Source organism: Tympanuchus pallidicinctus, unplaced genomic scaffold (genome assembly GCF_026119805.1).
Source record: "Tympanuchus pallidicinctus isolate F22 unplaced genomic scaffold, pur_lepc_1.0 scaffold14, whole genome shotgun sequence".
NCBI lineage: Eukaryota > Metazoa > Chordata > Aves > Galliformes > Phasianidae > Tympanuchus > Tympanuchus pallidicinctus.
Window position 1 is genome coordinate 12,525,532 of NW_026294659.1, and position 16,000 is coordinate 12,541,531.

Consider the following 16,000-nt stretch of genomic DNA (forward strand, 5'->3'; position numbering starts at 1 on the left):
CACAAGAGTTCTTTTTGGTTGCAGAGCTGCTTACGTGGTAAAACCTCCCGATCACTGCTATGAAGGACTGACCACAGTGTCTAAAATGATCCTTCCAAAGCACTCAGGCCTTTTCTAAGCAGCAGATGACATGAAATAAATAGGTACGGAGGGACCACAGTGCACCTTGTATGTACTACCTCCATCAAACAACCTGTTCTGTGCCTCAGCATGAGAAGGAGACACAAGGGGACACAGCGACAAGAAAATAATGACTGCTGGAAGAAAGCAGACAGAAAAAAAATGATGAATAAAGAAAAGCAGCAGCTGTACAACACCTATGCACAGATGAGAGAGGAAGTGCTGTGCTCTTCTCTAGAACCCTCAGAGACAGTAGATTCAAACTGGATCAGCACATTACTAGATTTCTGTCATAGGGCTGTGAGTGATGAATACTCCTGGTCATCTTCATTGCAAAGCATGGAACTGAAAATATGTTTCTTCTTTGCAGCCTTCAAGAAATAGACCCTTAATAAGCATATGCAAGGTGTATGCATTTGGTTCTTGGTAGTTGCAGACCAATGGATAAGGACACATGTTGTGTTTTGAGTGGTCTCAATATTGTACTGACACTTGAGTAGCTCTTCAGAAGATGCTGCATCCACACAATATGTACCTTAATACCTGCAACTAATGCATTAGAGGAAAAAATAACAGTACAAAACCCAACAATAAGGTATGAGAGTGCTTTTATTAAGACATTACAACACAGTTATTCAGATAGTCACAATATCAGTTTCTGCTGGGCCTGCATGGTATCAAACAGAAGCAACTGCTCAGCTTCCATCAAAGGTATAGCTCTGCTGAAATCAATAGGCAAATCTCTAGCCCTGCCACAAGAAGAGGCTTAGTATTGTACACACCACAAACTATACAAATATTTTTAATAAAATAGATTGAACTTTCACTGTGTACAGAAAACAAACCTATATTTGACAGCAAACAGCAAAAGTGAGGAGACACCTACATCATAAAAAGTTAACAACTGTGTTTATCAGACTTTAAAATTACAAAGGTAAGTTGCAGTTTCATTAATGAATTATAATCAAATTGATTTTTTTTTAATCAGGATCTGAGAACTGATATTTCAGCAACAAAAAGACAAGTCCAAGATTTTTACTTCTTACAGATCCACTTGAATCAAAAAGAATATATATAAGATATACCTAAAATTAATTTATGGATCTTTAAGCTGTGTGTAACCTCTAAGATCAACCAGTCTGACCTTTCACAAAACACAAGCCAAATCTTTTACCCAGTAGTCTTAGTACCTAACAGTATTTGGATAGAGGGACTAGAAAAGCAGATTTTCAATGCTATTCTGTACCAGCACCTAAATGCTGTGGCTGGTATGAGCAGTTGTGAGTAGTTGTGAGTTCAAACTAATGGCCAATTTCCACTAGAGAGCTGTGTATAATAGTGTTCATTTCATTTAATAAGGAATTATCTTGTTCAGTGCAAATGTCTGCATTACTGCAATGTCAACCCAACAGTCTCCACCACTGGCCAGGAGGTGTGCAGCAATTGGAACCCGGCAGTGGTAGAGATGAGTTACCATACTCTCCATCTTCCAAAACACTCACTGAAAAGTCCTGCAAGGGCTACTTCATGTGTCAAAAATGTTTTTGTTCCAGTTTATCCAGCTGAACAGATTGTTGTGGTATTGACTGAAGCACGAAAACTAAACCTCTGCTGCTGTAGTAATGGTAGGGTCTTGCAGCGCAGCCAAAATATGGGTCAAATTTATACCTACTGTGTGCAGTTTGAGCACTCTCACTTTGCTGGGCAGCACACTCAACTGCAAAATCACTCTGGTCTAATTAAACAGAGCAGGTAGGTAGCAATGGAACTATATGGAAATCTATACAGTAGCAAAACTTACTTCTTTTATTTTTTCACCAAGCCCTTCTCAATTAAAGAATTTACAGTCGAACCTCAAGACTCACGTCAAAGAATACACCATGCAGGTTGAGTCACAGACTCATTGTGCATTTTCTTTATTTGGTGATAAATCAAGTACTTGTTCTCCAGCTTCTGTATACTTAAGGCGTAGCACAGTTAGGTCTTCAGCGTTGCTGCATCTCAGGGTTTCAACCTCACCTTAAGTATACAGTGAATAACAAAATGAAAATGAAATCTCTAATGCTCTAACGTTTTCCTGATTTACTTCCTGAAATACGTAGAGAAACATGTAACTTGTGTAATGGTACAAATTCTGCTAAGAGGGGAAAACTGCAGTGTGGCACAGTGGGACAACCCAGTCTTGAAACCTGAACAGAGAACCATGAACCATGAAGTCTTTCCTTTTTCTCTTGTACTTTTTTCCATGTAAAACTGCTGAAGAAGTTGACTTCAACTTGGAGCTGCAGACACAAATAGCTCTTTGAACATTAGGAAAAAGCCAAATTGCTACCAAAACAAAACAAGGGATATGGAAGTCCTTTACTTGTGATGTTAAGAGCCAGTGTTGGAATCATTGGTGGTCTCCATCATGAAGCGTAATGAAAGCCTGTAGTACTCTGTGATGAGGCACAGTCCAACTAGAAAAGAAAAAGAAAAAATCATAAGAAATGCAATGAAAGGGAAATGTAAAGGGAAGAAGAGCTGAGTTGTTTCAGCATCTAAAAGGAGGCACTGCCTGAAATTCCAACATGCTTATTATATATAAATTTGTGGTCCTGAAAATATCCTTCATGCTACAATGTCATTGTACAACTCTGTAACTGCCAAGCACCAAGTGTATCAAGTGTTGCAATCATTCAGGACCACTCAAGAGAGCAGAACGAATAAAGGCTCAGAGTCTTTAAATGTACCTTTTAATTTAATAGGCCTAGATATGTTTTTATGCTGGGTTATGAGACATGTGTCTTTGATGGAACTGTACAGCTGCTGGAAGAAAAATTACCTTCCCAGTGAGCTCCAGACTGGACAGACTACCCAGACTTTGGGAAGCAATCAGAATATTGCCATCACCTACAGAGGCCTCACAGATGCTGCCATATCTGACTATGGAAGGTGGACTTTGTAACATAAGTTTAGGGGAAATTGAGCTTATAGTGAATGTTCAAGGTTCTATAAGCAGATAGCTTGGGTACAGTCTTCCCTTTTCTTTCTTTGTCTTCTAGGTGAGAAACTTTGCACTCAGTGAAGCAAATTACATTATCTGCAAATACCATCATGATGAATCTAGCAAATTTGCTGTGGTCATGGCAGCTGCATTCTTGTGTATGAAGCCTCCATCAGGAAGGAGTTCTTAACTGTGGTAACAATGTCAGATAAGCCCCTGCCCAAGAATAAAATGCAATCAGATCCACAGTAAACAGCCATGAATTATGAAGCAATGTTGGGCATTATTTCTCAACACCTCTCTTTTCTGTTCTTAAAGGCACAAACATAAAAAGGGGTGTGAGCATCTAGATTTTACAGATAAAAAAGTGCTGAATCCTATACTGAATCTGTTCCTGAATCTGGAAAAGCACTAAATTTCAAAATTGCAGAAGCAGCACTTGTTACAGTGATGAACACTCTTCAGAGCAGTCTATACGGACTCTCTGCGGACTCTTGCAAGAACTACTTTAGCATTATCAACATTTCAGTTTTTTATGTCTAATATTCCACCATATTTTTTTTTTTTTAAATAGCTCCTGCTAAGAAATAAAGTGAAACCCAAGCATATTCAAAAAGGGACAACTTCTGAATCAAACTAACTTCTGCAGTAGCCCTGCCTGTGGCAGGGGGGGTTGGAACTTGATGATCCTTGAGGTCCCTTCCAACCCAAGCCATTCTATGGTTCTGTGATTCTATGAGTTAGAGGGGCAGTTTCCCTCTTTTATTTTACTAATCTGTGGTCTAGAACTAAAAAAGGTATACTTTCTGTGGAAGTGGTCATTGGTGCACTTTAAAGGTGACTGAGACTAAAGAGATGAAGGAAGATGAGGAAAAGGAGGCTACCATCCTCCTCCACATTCTGCAGCATCTGAAAAAGGCAAGAATTGTAAGAATTTCATATTTCTATTATCTTCACCCTCAGCAGACAGGCTAGGAGGTTTAGTACCCTTACATAGAGGATGTTCATCTGCAAGTATTTAACCATTTCATGAAGAGCTGAATAGTTAAAGAAAATAACTTACCACGATTCAGTACTTACATCTGGTAATGTGGAAGTCATTAATCATAGAACACTTGGTAGCTGAAGTTGTCAGACTTGATTCTGAAGTTGTATCTTCCCACCTTTCGCTTGCACTGGAAAATGACAAGGCTCACAACTGCCACCACAAAGCCAAATACAGCAATAACAATGAGGATGATATATCCAACTCCCACACCAGGCTCCTTCTCTCTCTTTGAATCAGATGCTAAAAGAAAAGAAAAAAAAAGAGGTGAAAGACAAAAGCTTTGAAATTCCTAAATCTTTTTCTTGGGTTCAAAGCTTGTCAAGCAGTATAACCTTGCCTACAGATTAGCCAATAGAACTGTGATATCACATTGATACAACATTTTAAAGAAGGTGATTCTCATGGAGAAGTCCAAGTTCTCTTTTTTATGTAAAGTGCAGTGTCCCTACAGACATTATTAGTATGGTATACCTTGGGAATCTGACTCTACAATATTATGAAAAAATAAGAGTTAAAGGATGAGGATTGGTGACTTTGAAATGCTATCTTACTTTTGTAATGCCCCCAGAGACGAAGTCTTCTTCCATCTTAATCCTGCCTCCGTCCATCTGTAGTTATTAAAAATGTTGATTTGCTTTTACCTACCTATGTAACCCTTCTTTAAACACAAAACATTTAAGGAAAGATTATCCATGTGTGCATGGTCTCTAGGCAGCAAAGATCTGGCCACTGCAGTCAATGGAGCCACAATGAAGGAGTCACCCAACTCTGTAGCCTGGACATTTAGTGACACCTGAGAAGCCCAAGGGTCTCTACAATATCTGCACACATTTACCTGATTCACATATAGGCACTTCCTCATCATTGTTCAAATTTGCAAGCAGATTCCCCTCTCCTATAACACTATATTTATGTTTGTGTCTATGCTCTTTTACGCTTCTGATTCATTCTTGCAAGTGTTTGATGTACGTACAAAAAAATTCCTGTTTTCATATGCTTCCAGGATAACTCTCATCTACCCATGCTCCTGCACAGTACACAGGGTGTGCAGAAAATAAGGAGTGATACATACGTGTCAGTAATTAGAAATAGGATCTAAGGCAGAGGATAACAGTACAAGTGACACAACATCCAGGACATCATTCTAAGACAGACCAAGGCAGTATTGCACAATACATTTATTTTTAGTTAGAATGTTGGTACGTAAAAAAAAAAAAAAAGACAGGCAGTGGAAATGGTACCTTGTAGCCCAACACAGACAAAACAGGACTTCCTGCATCAGTGGCCTTTTCTATGTGGAAGTCATATAAGTAGATGTACAGATAAATTATTTCATGTTTCACTGCAGCAGATTACCTGCCACAATTGCTCTTATTCCACAATTGCTCATATTCCACTTCAACGCAGAGCAGGAAATCATTGTCTGTAGAATCATGGAATCTCTAGAGTTGGAAGGAACCTTTAAAGGCCATCTAGTCCAACTCCTCTGCAATGAACAGGGACATCCACAGCTAAATCAGGTTGCTCAGGGACTTGATACAGCCTTGCCTTGCAAGTCCCAAGGGGTCAAGGCATCCACTGTATCTCTGGGCATTCTGTTCCAGTGCCTCATCACACCTCATTGTAAAATACTTTTGCTAATATCTAACCTAAATCTACCCTCTTCGAGCTTGAAAACATTTTCCCTTGATCCATCACAATAGACCATGCTAAAGACTCTGTCCCCTTCTTTCCTTTAGCTCCCCTTTAGATGCTGAAAGGCCGCTATGAAGTCAGTTCAGAGCCTTCTCCAGGCTGAACAGCCCCAGCTTTTTCAGCCTGTATGTCTGGCAATGTGAATATCCAGTATGGAAATATAAGACAATATCTTGTAGCACCAGGCTGCAACAGCTTTGTCTAGAAACTGATAACATGCAAGCCAAACAAAGCTCCCATCTCCACAGGTCCTTTTGTGCAATGGCTGCTTTGCTATATTGGAAGTGTTTCAGTGTCTCCAGTGCAAACGGGAGTGAGCCTTAAATGATGCAAATGCTGTACAAAGAAAGCTGTATTCATTGATAAGTTTTTAAAAAACAACTATTGAGAAATGAACACTGAAGGTCTACTCTAACAGACTCCTACCTATACATAGAGGAAGAAAAATTAAATGTGCTGAATCAGAGCCTGTTTCAAATTCCAAACAAATATTGTGACCATCACAGTACAGGAGAAAAAAATACCCCAAATCCATTACCAGCCCACAGTCAGAAGAGCATGAAGCAATTGCAAAACAGGCAATCAGTGAGAATGGAGGATGGCCTCTGTCTATTCCCAGTAGCCATGTGTTAAAACTATGGTGTTGGTGTGTACAAACACTCTCAGTGAGTGCTTTGTGCCAATACATTATGAATACAAATGGCTGGAGGAGGCCAAATAATTGCAAACGTTAACAGCAGCGGTCGCCCTTTAACACAACTCAGGATAAATGCAGAAAAGGCAGAAGCATAACAGATTGCTTGTATGCAGAACTGGCGTTGACCGTCTGTTAACCTATGCTGCACCACTCTTCCAGGTTGACTAAAGTGCCGTGCGTTGGCAAGGCTCTCCACCTTCCCTAGCAGTAATAACGAAATCAACATCAGGAAGTTTAAGGAAACACAGCAACGCAATCTCTGACATCCTTTGATTTAGAAATTCAGAGCTCAGTATAATTGTGACCTAAGTACAATGTAAACACTAGAAAAACTGATTGCAATCTAAGTCACAAACCACTTTCGCACTCTGCTAGTTTAATTGCTGCTTGATTTCATGGCTGTTGTACTTGCTGCCCTGTGAAATAGCTACACGTTTTTCCTCTCCTTTTCATTCCCTTGACAATTTGATAGTCTATTTGCCAGAAGGCACACACTTTTTCATGCTGCCACACGGCTTCAGCAAGAACTGTTCCTCAGAAAAATATGTCGAGGATTTTGTTTCATAGGTTTTCAGGTTCCTTTGCAATGACAAAGAGTCTTAAGATGGTGGTTACTCTCTGTACCCCTTCTGCAAACATCTGTTCGTAACTCACCGGCAGATTTACACAGAGGACCCCAGGATGTTCTGTGGGTAGCGACGATTTCACCGATTTTCAGGGATCGAGCTGCATGGCATCTCTGCAACAATCAATTCAGCAAGTCGTGACTAATGGATAACACAAAACCTTTTGGAGAGTCTGTGAAAGCCCAGTGCTGTTCTGACCCACAGAAGTTTGTGTTTCTTAGTGTTATGCTTTGTTTCACTGAAGCCAGTAAATCAAAGTTCAAAGGAAATGGCATTAGGGAAATACTGGTTTAAAATCTGCAGTTAGATAGATTGGAAGACATGGCTGTGAACAGATTGCTCATAGACAGTCTCTTTCTTTCTGTTAACTCTCTGTTTTGGAGAAACCTTACAGGGGAATAAAGCTTCTCACTCTGTCTATGTGTGCAACACACAGCACATTCCTCTTCTGCACATCTCCTTGGCAGCGCCCTTCAGTTTGTTTGCTGTCCTACAAGGTACAATCTGAAGGTCTGTACTGGGAACAGCAGACTGCTGAGGTTATTCAGAAGATACTGTGGCTTTCCCAGAAATGCATATAAATACGGAGAAACATAAGAAAACAAGGAAGGGCAAGGGTGTCTCACCAAGCTTGACTGCACAAGAATGTCTCACCAGCGTTACCAGCCTGGTTACACTGAGGCACCTCTATAATCCACTGCCAGTAAGTGTCCATAGGCAGGCCAGTCCACCAAAAAATACCCCTGTAGGTGTGACTTTGGTCTGTTCTTGAACAGCTTTTCCATTCAGACAGATCCACAGCTAGACAATACGCTCACACAGCTATTCCCTGGTCAGTGGTTCCATGGCTCCTGCTGGTGGTGAAGCAGCCTTGTTCCACCAAGTGCATGGGTGGTGGCAGCACAGCTTTCTTCTTCCCAACCAAAGTCATGTTTCCTACTCATTTCTTACCACCGTACTCCTTAATTTTTTAGAGCATCTTACTCTCTTCTCCAAGAAAACAAGGAATAAAGAGTGAATAAGAAGATTACACAGAGCAAATAAGTCTATTACTCAACTCAAACCCAAGCAGCTAAACTGCTCTATCAGCAAACCTACCAGAAATGCAACTGTTTGATTCCTCATAGAAGCAATACCAGCCCGTTCAGATCCTGTCCTGCCCATCCCTCTTCTTCCCTTCCCTCTCACCTTCTTCCGCATCCTTTCTCAGCTCTGCAGGACACTGCTTGTGCAACCGTTCCGTGAACCTGGGGAGGGATCCAGCTCCCCACAGTGGGGCATAGCCTGGGGGTTGCTCATACACTGATACCTGATGCTCTAAATCAGCTGTGAAACCATCTTTCCATCTGTCAAATTTCTCAACCCTACCTATTTTATTTTTATCTTTTTTTTTTTTTTTTTTAAATCTGGGGGAAGCTTTATAGCTTGAGGAAGGAAACTAGTATCTTCAGCTTGCCATTTTTAATCTTTCAGGAAGAGATCATTTACTTTATGATGAGCTTAAGCTGAGTTATTTAGAATAGAGGAAGGTGTTAAACAATGGAGGAGTACCAAACTCTTAATGAAAATATCCTCAGTGGGAGAAAAATAAAAAAAAAGAAACAGGAAAGTTGGCAGACAGGAGGGAGAACTCCTGTGTAAAGGGCATAAAGGGGAAGAAAAAATAAAAAGGGAGGAAAAAAAGTTATCAGCAAAGCCTGATTATTATTATTATTATTTCATTTTCATGGTAGCAACACATTTTTAGATTAAGCAGTGTGTAATCTTCATGCAGAATTAAAAGGAAACGATGCTTTGAAGAACTGGAGGAAGACAGTTAGGAAGTGAACTTTTTATGAAAACATTGTTTGATTTACTACTCATAAAAGCAGCAGAGTTTTTAAAAGCCCTGTTAAAATCTATTAGATTCACAGCCCTAGAAACTTAATGTCGTGGTGCTTCCTCTCCTAGCACCTAAACCCTGACCTGGAGGAACAAATCTCAAGGGGAAGAAGAAAGGACAGAAAGGCATCCCAAATCCATTTGCTTAGACATTCTCACTGAAACTGCCAATATGGGTGGTAACTGTTTGTGACATGCCTATGTGATCTGACACATTTCTGAACAGCCTCTCTCGCAGGAACTTCTGCTCATTGCCTTCCAGCCACCCCTAGGATGAGGTGAAAGGTTCAGTCCCCAAGTCCCACAGCCTTTTAGCACCCATTGCTGTGCACAATCCACGCTTCTACCTACAAGGATTTGAAATAGGAAGAAAGGGGAGACACTTCCATATGGCTGTAGTTCTTCCCCATTCCCCCCTGCTCTCAGTAGAGGATGAAGGAGATATTTTAAACCCAGTTTGGAAACACGATTCCTTTAGTTACACAGAAGGACCGCACAAGGCACATCAGAGAGTAACAGCACATAGCAAAACCCTTACTGTCCTGCAGGTGCTTCCCCGTGTCTCCATGCAGATACGAATTTTGCAGTGTAGGTAAACTACAGAGTTGTTGACAAAGGAAAAAATCTTCATCTTAAACTGTGCTTTGCTTGAATTTCCATTCTCTAGAAGCGTGGTGTATGTATTTGGAATAGGACAGCTGAAAAGGAGGAGAAAATTACACATAGCAGCTATAGAAGTCACAGAATGGCCAGGGTTGGAAGGGACCTCAAGGATCATGAATCTCCAACCCCCCTGCCACATGCAAGGGCCACCAACCTTGACATTTAATACTAGACCAGGCTGCCCAGGGCCCCATCCAACCTGGCCTTGAACATCTCCAGAGATGGGACATCCACAACCTCTCTGGGCAGCACCTCACCACTCTCTCTGTAAAGAACTTGAATCATGTTGTGGATATAGCATAGGAAGGATAAGGAACTATTGCTGCTTTACTATCACAGACAGCAAATAGAATAGGAGATACAAGAGGTAGTTGTGGGGATGGAAAAGAAGAGAAAGAGTGCCAGAGAGCACTTAAGTTGGCTTCACCAAACACAAAGTGAAACCAACAACTTATTAGTGGGAATACTTTTTGTTGCTAAGAAAAATGACCATCCTGAGTTTTCAGATGGAAAGTGAACATAGGGAACATGATGTCAAGGTGAATTTGGGGATCCAGACAGGAACAAGCATTCTCCTTTACCAGAGGCTGCATTGATATTGTCTGTGTCGCTCAACCTACACCTTTCGTGATGAGAGTTACATAAGATCTTGTTAATATCTCAATCATAGAGATATGGGTAAAGCACACATTTCAAATATTCCTTCACTGTTGTCCATGAAAATCATCCATTCCTTCCAGTCATAGGTACAATGCCTTTACGAAACAATGAGGAAGATAACCAAACTCTAAAAATGACCACATTGCACTTTAAAAAAAACTTCTCTTCATACTTTGTTCTAATGTTTGACCAGTTGAACATTAAGGGATAGTGTATATAAATGCAGAAAACACACAGAAAAGATATTTTAAATAAAACACATTCACAGTTCACGCCATTGGAAGATTCAAGGTAGGGCACATATTATTTCCAAGTGACATTTGCTGTACCTGTTCTTGATAAAAGCAAACGAGAGGGGATCCACTGAATTGTTGGTCGGAGTTGCCCAGCAGTCAGTGAGGACCACTTTCAGCTTGCTGTCATCTCTCTGAATCCCCACTTCAATCAGGACATCATCACTGGCAGAGATACTGAAATTTTTTGGTATTGGGGAGTTTCCAATAAATAACTGCATTTCTGTTCTGAAGCGTCCTGATCCATGTAAATCCTCAAAAATAGTGTAAATTCTGAAACAACAATTTGATTTTTTTTTTTTTAAAGACCACAGGTTCAACTGCTTCAGTAAGTCATAAAATGGTGCCTCAAACTCTTGTGCATTTAAGTAGTGAAAAGTTATCTGCAATCTAGGATAGTACGGAAATGTTTAAGAGAAAAGGGGGAAGATGCATCAAGTTTTCTGCTGGAGTGTTAGGAAGCCTGGAAATGCAAGAGGAAGAACTCAAGTGTAGAATGTCATGGCAATACTAATAGAGCAGATAGATATTTGAGTAGTCTTGAAGGGCTACAAGACTATGATCTGTCTTAAAGGCCCAAATAAGGTCAGTAAAAGCTTAGCACAGAAGGTAAGAGAGGAAAAGAAACACATTTGAACAGTGTGTGAAAGACATTAGAAAATTAGACAGCTTAGAGAGAAGGGACTGGAGAAGGATTTGTACAAAAGGAGAACATTGACCAGCAGAGCAAAGCTTGAACTTGTGCCTTTTCTGAGAGCATAAACAGTAGATTTGATTCCATGTTAGTATGCTGCTACTACTTATGGCTACATGTGATTGCCCAGGAAGGCAAAGGGCAGGAATCCTGTCTCCCAGAGATGCACCAGTAGCTCCCAAAATTTTATTTTCATCTATGGCTTGTCCAGATAATGGTCATGCAGTACGCCAGCATTTCAAAGCACAGATACTCCTTACCCTTCTGCAGTGTATCCAGAGGAAGTCAAGAGATTGTTTTGAAACACACAATGAATAGGACTGGCAACTTTTAAGTGGTGGATTACTCCCTGAGCAGAATCATCATTCCGTAGCATGGTTTTCACTATGGTGTTAGTCACATTCTGGAACACAGAAAAAGAGAAAGCATAACTTGATCACTGCTCCACAAGGCAATTTCTGTACATGCAATTTGGCATGGTCTGAGTGAAAAATTTGTTTTGGGATCCATAGAGGCATCTACATCTAATTACTGGGAGGAACTGAGGTGTTTTCTAAGTATGATACTGAAATTTCTCTTAAGAAAAAAGAAGATTCTGGCAGCTGCAGAGGAAGCCCAGAGAGGTAGAAAACGGGGATTTTGGCTTGGAGAGGCTCTTGAGCTTTCCTGCTGAACGCCAGAGATGCTCTTTCTTGCTTGACCTCTGCCCCAAACACATGGGCAACTTTCTACTCACATTAAAGGGTTTTCTTTTTCCAAAGACATTAATTTGGCCAATACTTCAGCAATGAACAGACTGTACCCCTAGATGGGCAACTGCCATTGCCCCTTTCAGAGAGGGAAAGTGAGTGCTCTGGGTCTTCTTGGCTTTCCCTAGCTCAGGGTACTTACAGTCTCAACTTCCGTGCCACACTCGCTCCAGCCAGCCTGCAGCACAGCATGAGTGCCATTGCTGATGCTCACGTTGCAAAGAGGCTCCCCCAGGTACAGAGAGGATTCAGGGATGGATTCCTGAAGTAAAAATCCCTTTTGGATGGCAAGAATGGTCTTCTCAATTTCGCAGAACACTGTCACTGCATCTTTGATGGAAACCTCCTGGGCAGACTTAATGAGGGGGGCAGGAGATGCTTGAGGAGGAACATTGTAGGCTGACTCAGAACCCATGGTAAGAACAGGTAGTGTCACACTGGAGAATGGGGTGTCTTCCAGAGCTTTGTTTTGAGTAGCAGATAAGTTCAATGAAGCAGTGGAGGAAATATAAGTTGAAGTCACCAAAGATGCCACAGGTAAAACTGCGCTGGGTACAGGCTTCCTGTCCACCACAGTTCCCTCCTGGCTCCTAGGAAATGCTGAAGAGTAACAAAAATAAAGGTACTAAAGTAATTTACAGATTCAGATTGATTTGATAACACAAAAGCAAGCCTATCTGAGGAAACTCACAGTTACTGGCAGAAAGATAGGAAATACAGAAGTAGCCTTTTTAACCAGCTATACGTACTGCCACAGCTTTCTTTTTTTTTATTTTTGGCTTTTTTTTTAAATTTTTTATGTTTTTTAAGAAATAACCCATAAAGCACTTGCGAGAAAGGCCGAAGTGTTTTATCTCATGAGAGCTGCAATAACTAGTATGCTTGAGCAAAGCACATATACACAGCTTTTGGATGATCAGGACTTGCAGGAGATCCTCAATTGCAAACGTCTGAGCAAGTGTTCAAAACTTTTTGCCTCGTTCCATGGCACACCTCTGTCTGTGGGATATAAACAGGAGCAGAATTTGTTTAAAATTCTGGTCCCCTTTTGGGCGATTTTATCCAGAAAATATTATACTGAGTGCTTTGGAAACACCACTTATGAGGGACATGCAGGACAAACTTTATGCAGCAGGTCCATCTTGCACACATTTGCCTGGAGAGATACAGTTGGCAGTGAACGAAGACACTGGTTGGAATCTGTTATGATTCTAGGAAGAAGGCAAGCAGGGGAAAAGGAAAAGCAGAGATTGAGATCAGCATGTATGTCAAACACACTGCTTTCAGCACAGACTCTAGGGTTACCCCATGGCACTTTGGTACTAGAAATAACCTTTGTGTCTGACTCAGAATCAGAGAATGGTATGAGTTGGAAGGGACCCTAATAGACTATCTGGTCCAACTCCCCTGCAGTGAACAGGGACACCTACAGTACATCAAGTTGCTCAGAGCCCTGTCCAGCCTGTCCTTGGATGTCTTCAGGGATGAGGCTTCCACCACCTCTCAGGTCAACCTGTGCCAGTACTTCACCAAAAGACTTAGAGAGCACCTATATAATAAACTTAGTTTGCAGTGGAACGGGATGTGCCTCATGGCACAAAAATTCTCTTAAGCAGTTTTTAATTGACTGCAAATGCAAATAACATTTTTTTTTCCCAAGCAACGTAGATGTATGTATATGCACACATCCTCTGGAGCTTTCCAGTTTTCAGGAGTGCCCCAAATTGAAAAGTTGTGGATTTGAATGTAAGCAGAATTTGAAGTTTGTGCTCTTTCCAAGCTGAATTTCCCAAAAGCTCATTATCATAATAAATGTGATAGTTCAACAAAACAGAGCAAAAGTTGGTATCAGCTCACAGATCCTTGTGACTTCTTCAGCCAATGAGTAGCTTATCACTATGGCTGCAAAAACAAGCACAAATTACGGAAGAAGCCTAAAAGGATTTAGAAGCTCAAAAACTGATTATATGTCAGCTTACAAATGATTCAGGGAAAGACAGAAGAAGCTAGATGAATCAACTAATACAAAACAGTCATTTATCATACTGTACTAACTTTTCATCCCTGAGGCAATACAGAGATCATACCATGCAACTGCTTTCTACTACCTTACTGCCAATGAAAATAACATACTTCTAATGGCAAAAATGAGAAAACAGAACTAATAGAAGAGTCTTACAAAGATAGCATTAAACATTAATATAATCAAACGAGATTATTGCAGTCAGAAATACATAAACTCCACTGCAAGTCTTTCTCCATTAGCATGCATACAACAAATCAAATTCAACCTTGGCAAAATTTCAGGGCCTGTGGCAAGAATGACCTTGATCCAACAGTGCTCAGGGTTCAGTTAGCTATTAGATAGTAAGAAAAAATTGCCTGCACAGTTTCTTCCAGGTCTTTCTGGATGCACATCGGCAAATCCATCATTGCAACTACAGTGGTAAAATCCAAGTGTGTTATAACATGATGCATCTGGGGAGCAGTCGTCTTCTTTGTTCTTGCACTCATCATAATCTGTTGGGTATATTTAAGCAAAAGGCAAAGATGAAGAGTGTATAAATGGAAACATGGTATTTCTGAAGCAGGTTCAAGGGGTAGGCACCCCTCAAAGCACTACCATGAGTTAGCCACGATCTTAGAAATTAACCTGAGGTGCAACTTCCCAGATTCACCGTTGCAAGGATAACAGGCAACAGGAATGTACAGAGCAGGCCACGTACTTGCTTTTGATGTCATTTTGCCTGAGATTTTAATTGGCAGCTTGTAACAATAACATTTGGGCAAACTTCTCACATTCAGGATATATAACTTGATATTGCTTTCAGAGATGACACATCAGTTTGTGGAACAGGATTCAACAGCAGTTAGTCAGGAGACTACTGTTTGTTGTTACTGACTTAGATCTCATAAAGAAAAAGAGATTCAACAATAAACCATTGTGCTCATCTTGACAAACTGTTTACTTTCATCCGAACTCCTGGCCCGCAGGTGAGCAAAGGAAAGGCATACTCCCAGTGCAGGAATTTTCATTTATTTGAGCCTTGCATTTCTATCTTATTCAAAATTATCAGTGCAATGCAGAGAGTAACGTGTTTCAGAATAATTTTAAATGAAGTTAACTATGTCTGTGTACAATGACACGTTTCCACTGGTGGCTAATGAAACCCTCAGTTTGTTACAGTTTCTAATAACTCCATATCTTCCTTCTCTATAAAATTATTGCTAGCTAGAGACAAAGAGATGAGTTTGTTCTGATCAGGTGAAACCTCTCTTCTTATCTTTTGATGTTTTCTGAAAAAGCTTATTGGATGGATAATTAGAAGCAATATAAAACAGAGAATGGTTTCTCATCCATTTGTTTTACAGATATTTTCACGTAAAAAGAAACCGTAATAATAATAGGCTTTATGATCTTTCTAGTTCTGAAGAACAATTGGGCTGTAAGCAGCTCCTTACCGTTTATGGAGAGACTGTTCTTGTCAACTGTGAAATAGGAGCTGTGTTCAATTGCATCACGAAAAGTGGTGATGATGTAGTAGATATCCACATCTTCTGCAGTCAGTAAATGGAAACTTACCACAGTGCTCCCATTAGTAATATCATTTATCAACACTTTAATCAGACCAGCATCCATCTGCTGAAGGACGTCAAGGGGCAGAGATTTATGTACCTGGAATGAAAACAAAGTACACAATTTTAATGTGTAGATAGAATTTTAATGAGTAGATAGAAGCAATTATACTTCAGGCATTGTACATTGCCCAGAAAAGAATATTACGCATTACGATTGTGCTTCACACTCTGGAGGGAAACAACATTAAAAATTACTCTTTGCTTTATAATATTTTCACTCTATAGTAGCTAAAGGATAGGGCATATATT

General features: G+C 40.4%; 1 protein-coding gene across 1 annotated transcript in view; it reads right to left on the bottom strand.

Moving 5' to 3' along the window:
• Positions 1-711: 711 nt before the first annotated feature.
• The window catches only part of UMODL1 (uromodulin like 1), a 43,032-nt gene continuing 27,743 nt past the window's right edge, over positions 712-16,000 (bottom strand). The window contains exons 13-22 of the mRNA XM_052674371.1: positions 15,575-15,788; positions 14,471-14,632; positions 14,010-14,014; positions 12,255-12,737; positions 11,624-11,766; positions 10,706-10,942; positions 9,592-9,751; positions 7,201-7,285; positions 4,187-4,394; positions 712-2,579 (exon numbers count right to left, since the gene is read on the bottom strand). Of these exons, the coding sequence (XP_052530331.1) occupies positions 4,207-4,394; positions 7,201-7,285; positions 9,592-9,751; positions 10,706-10,942; positions 11,624-11,766; positions 12,255-12,737; positions 14,010-14,014; positions 14,471-14,632; positions 15,575-15,788 (1,677 nt within the window). The 3' untranslated portion in view covers positions 712-2,579; positions 4,187-4,206. The remainder of the gene's footprint in view (positions 2,580-4,186; positions 4,395-7,200; positions 7,286-9,591; positions 9,752-10,705; positions 10,943-11,623; positions 11,767-12,254; positions 12,738-14,009; positions 14,015-14,470; positions 14,633-15,574; positions 15,789-16,000) is intronic.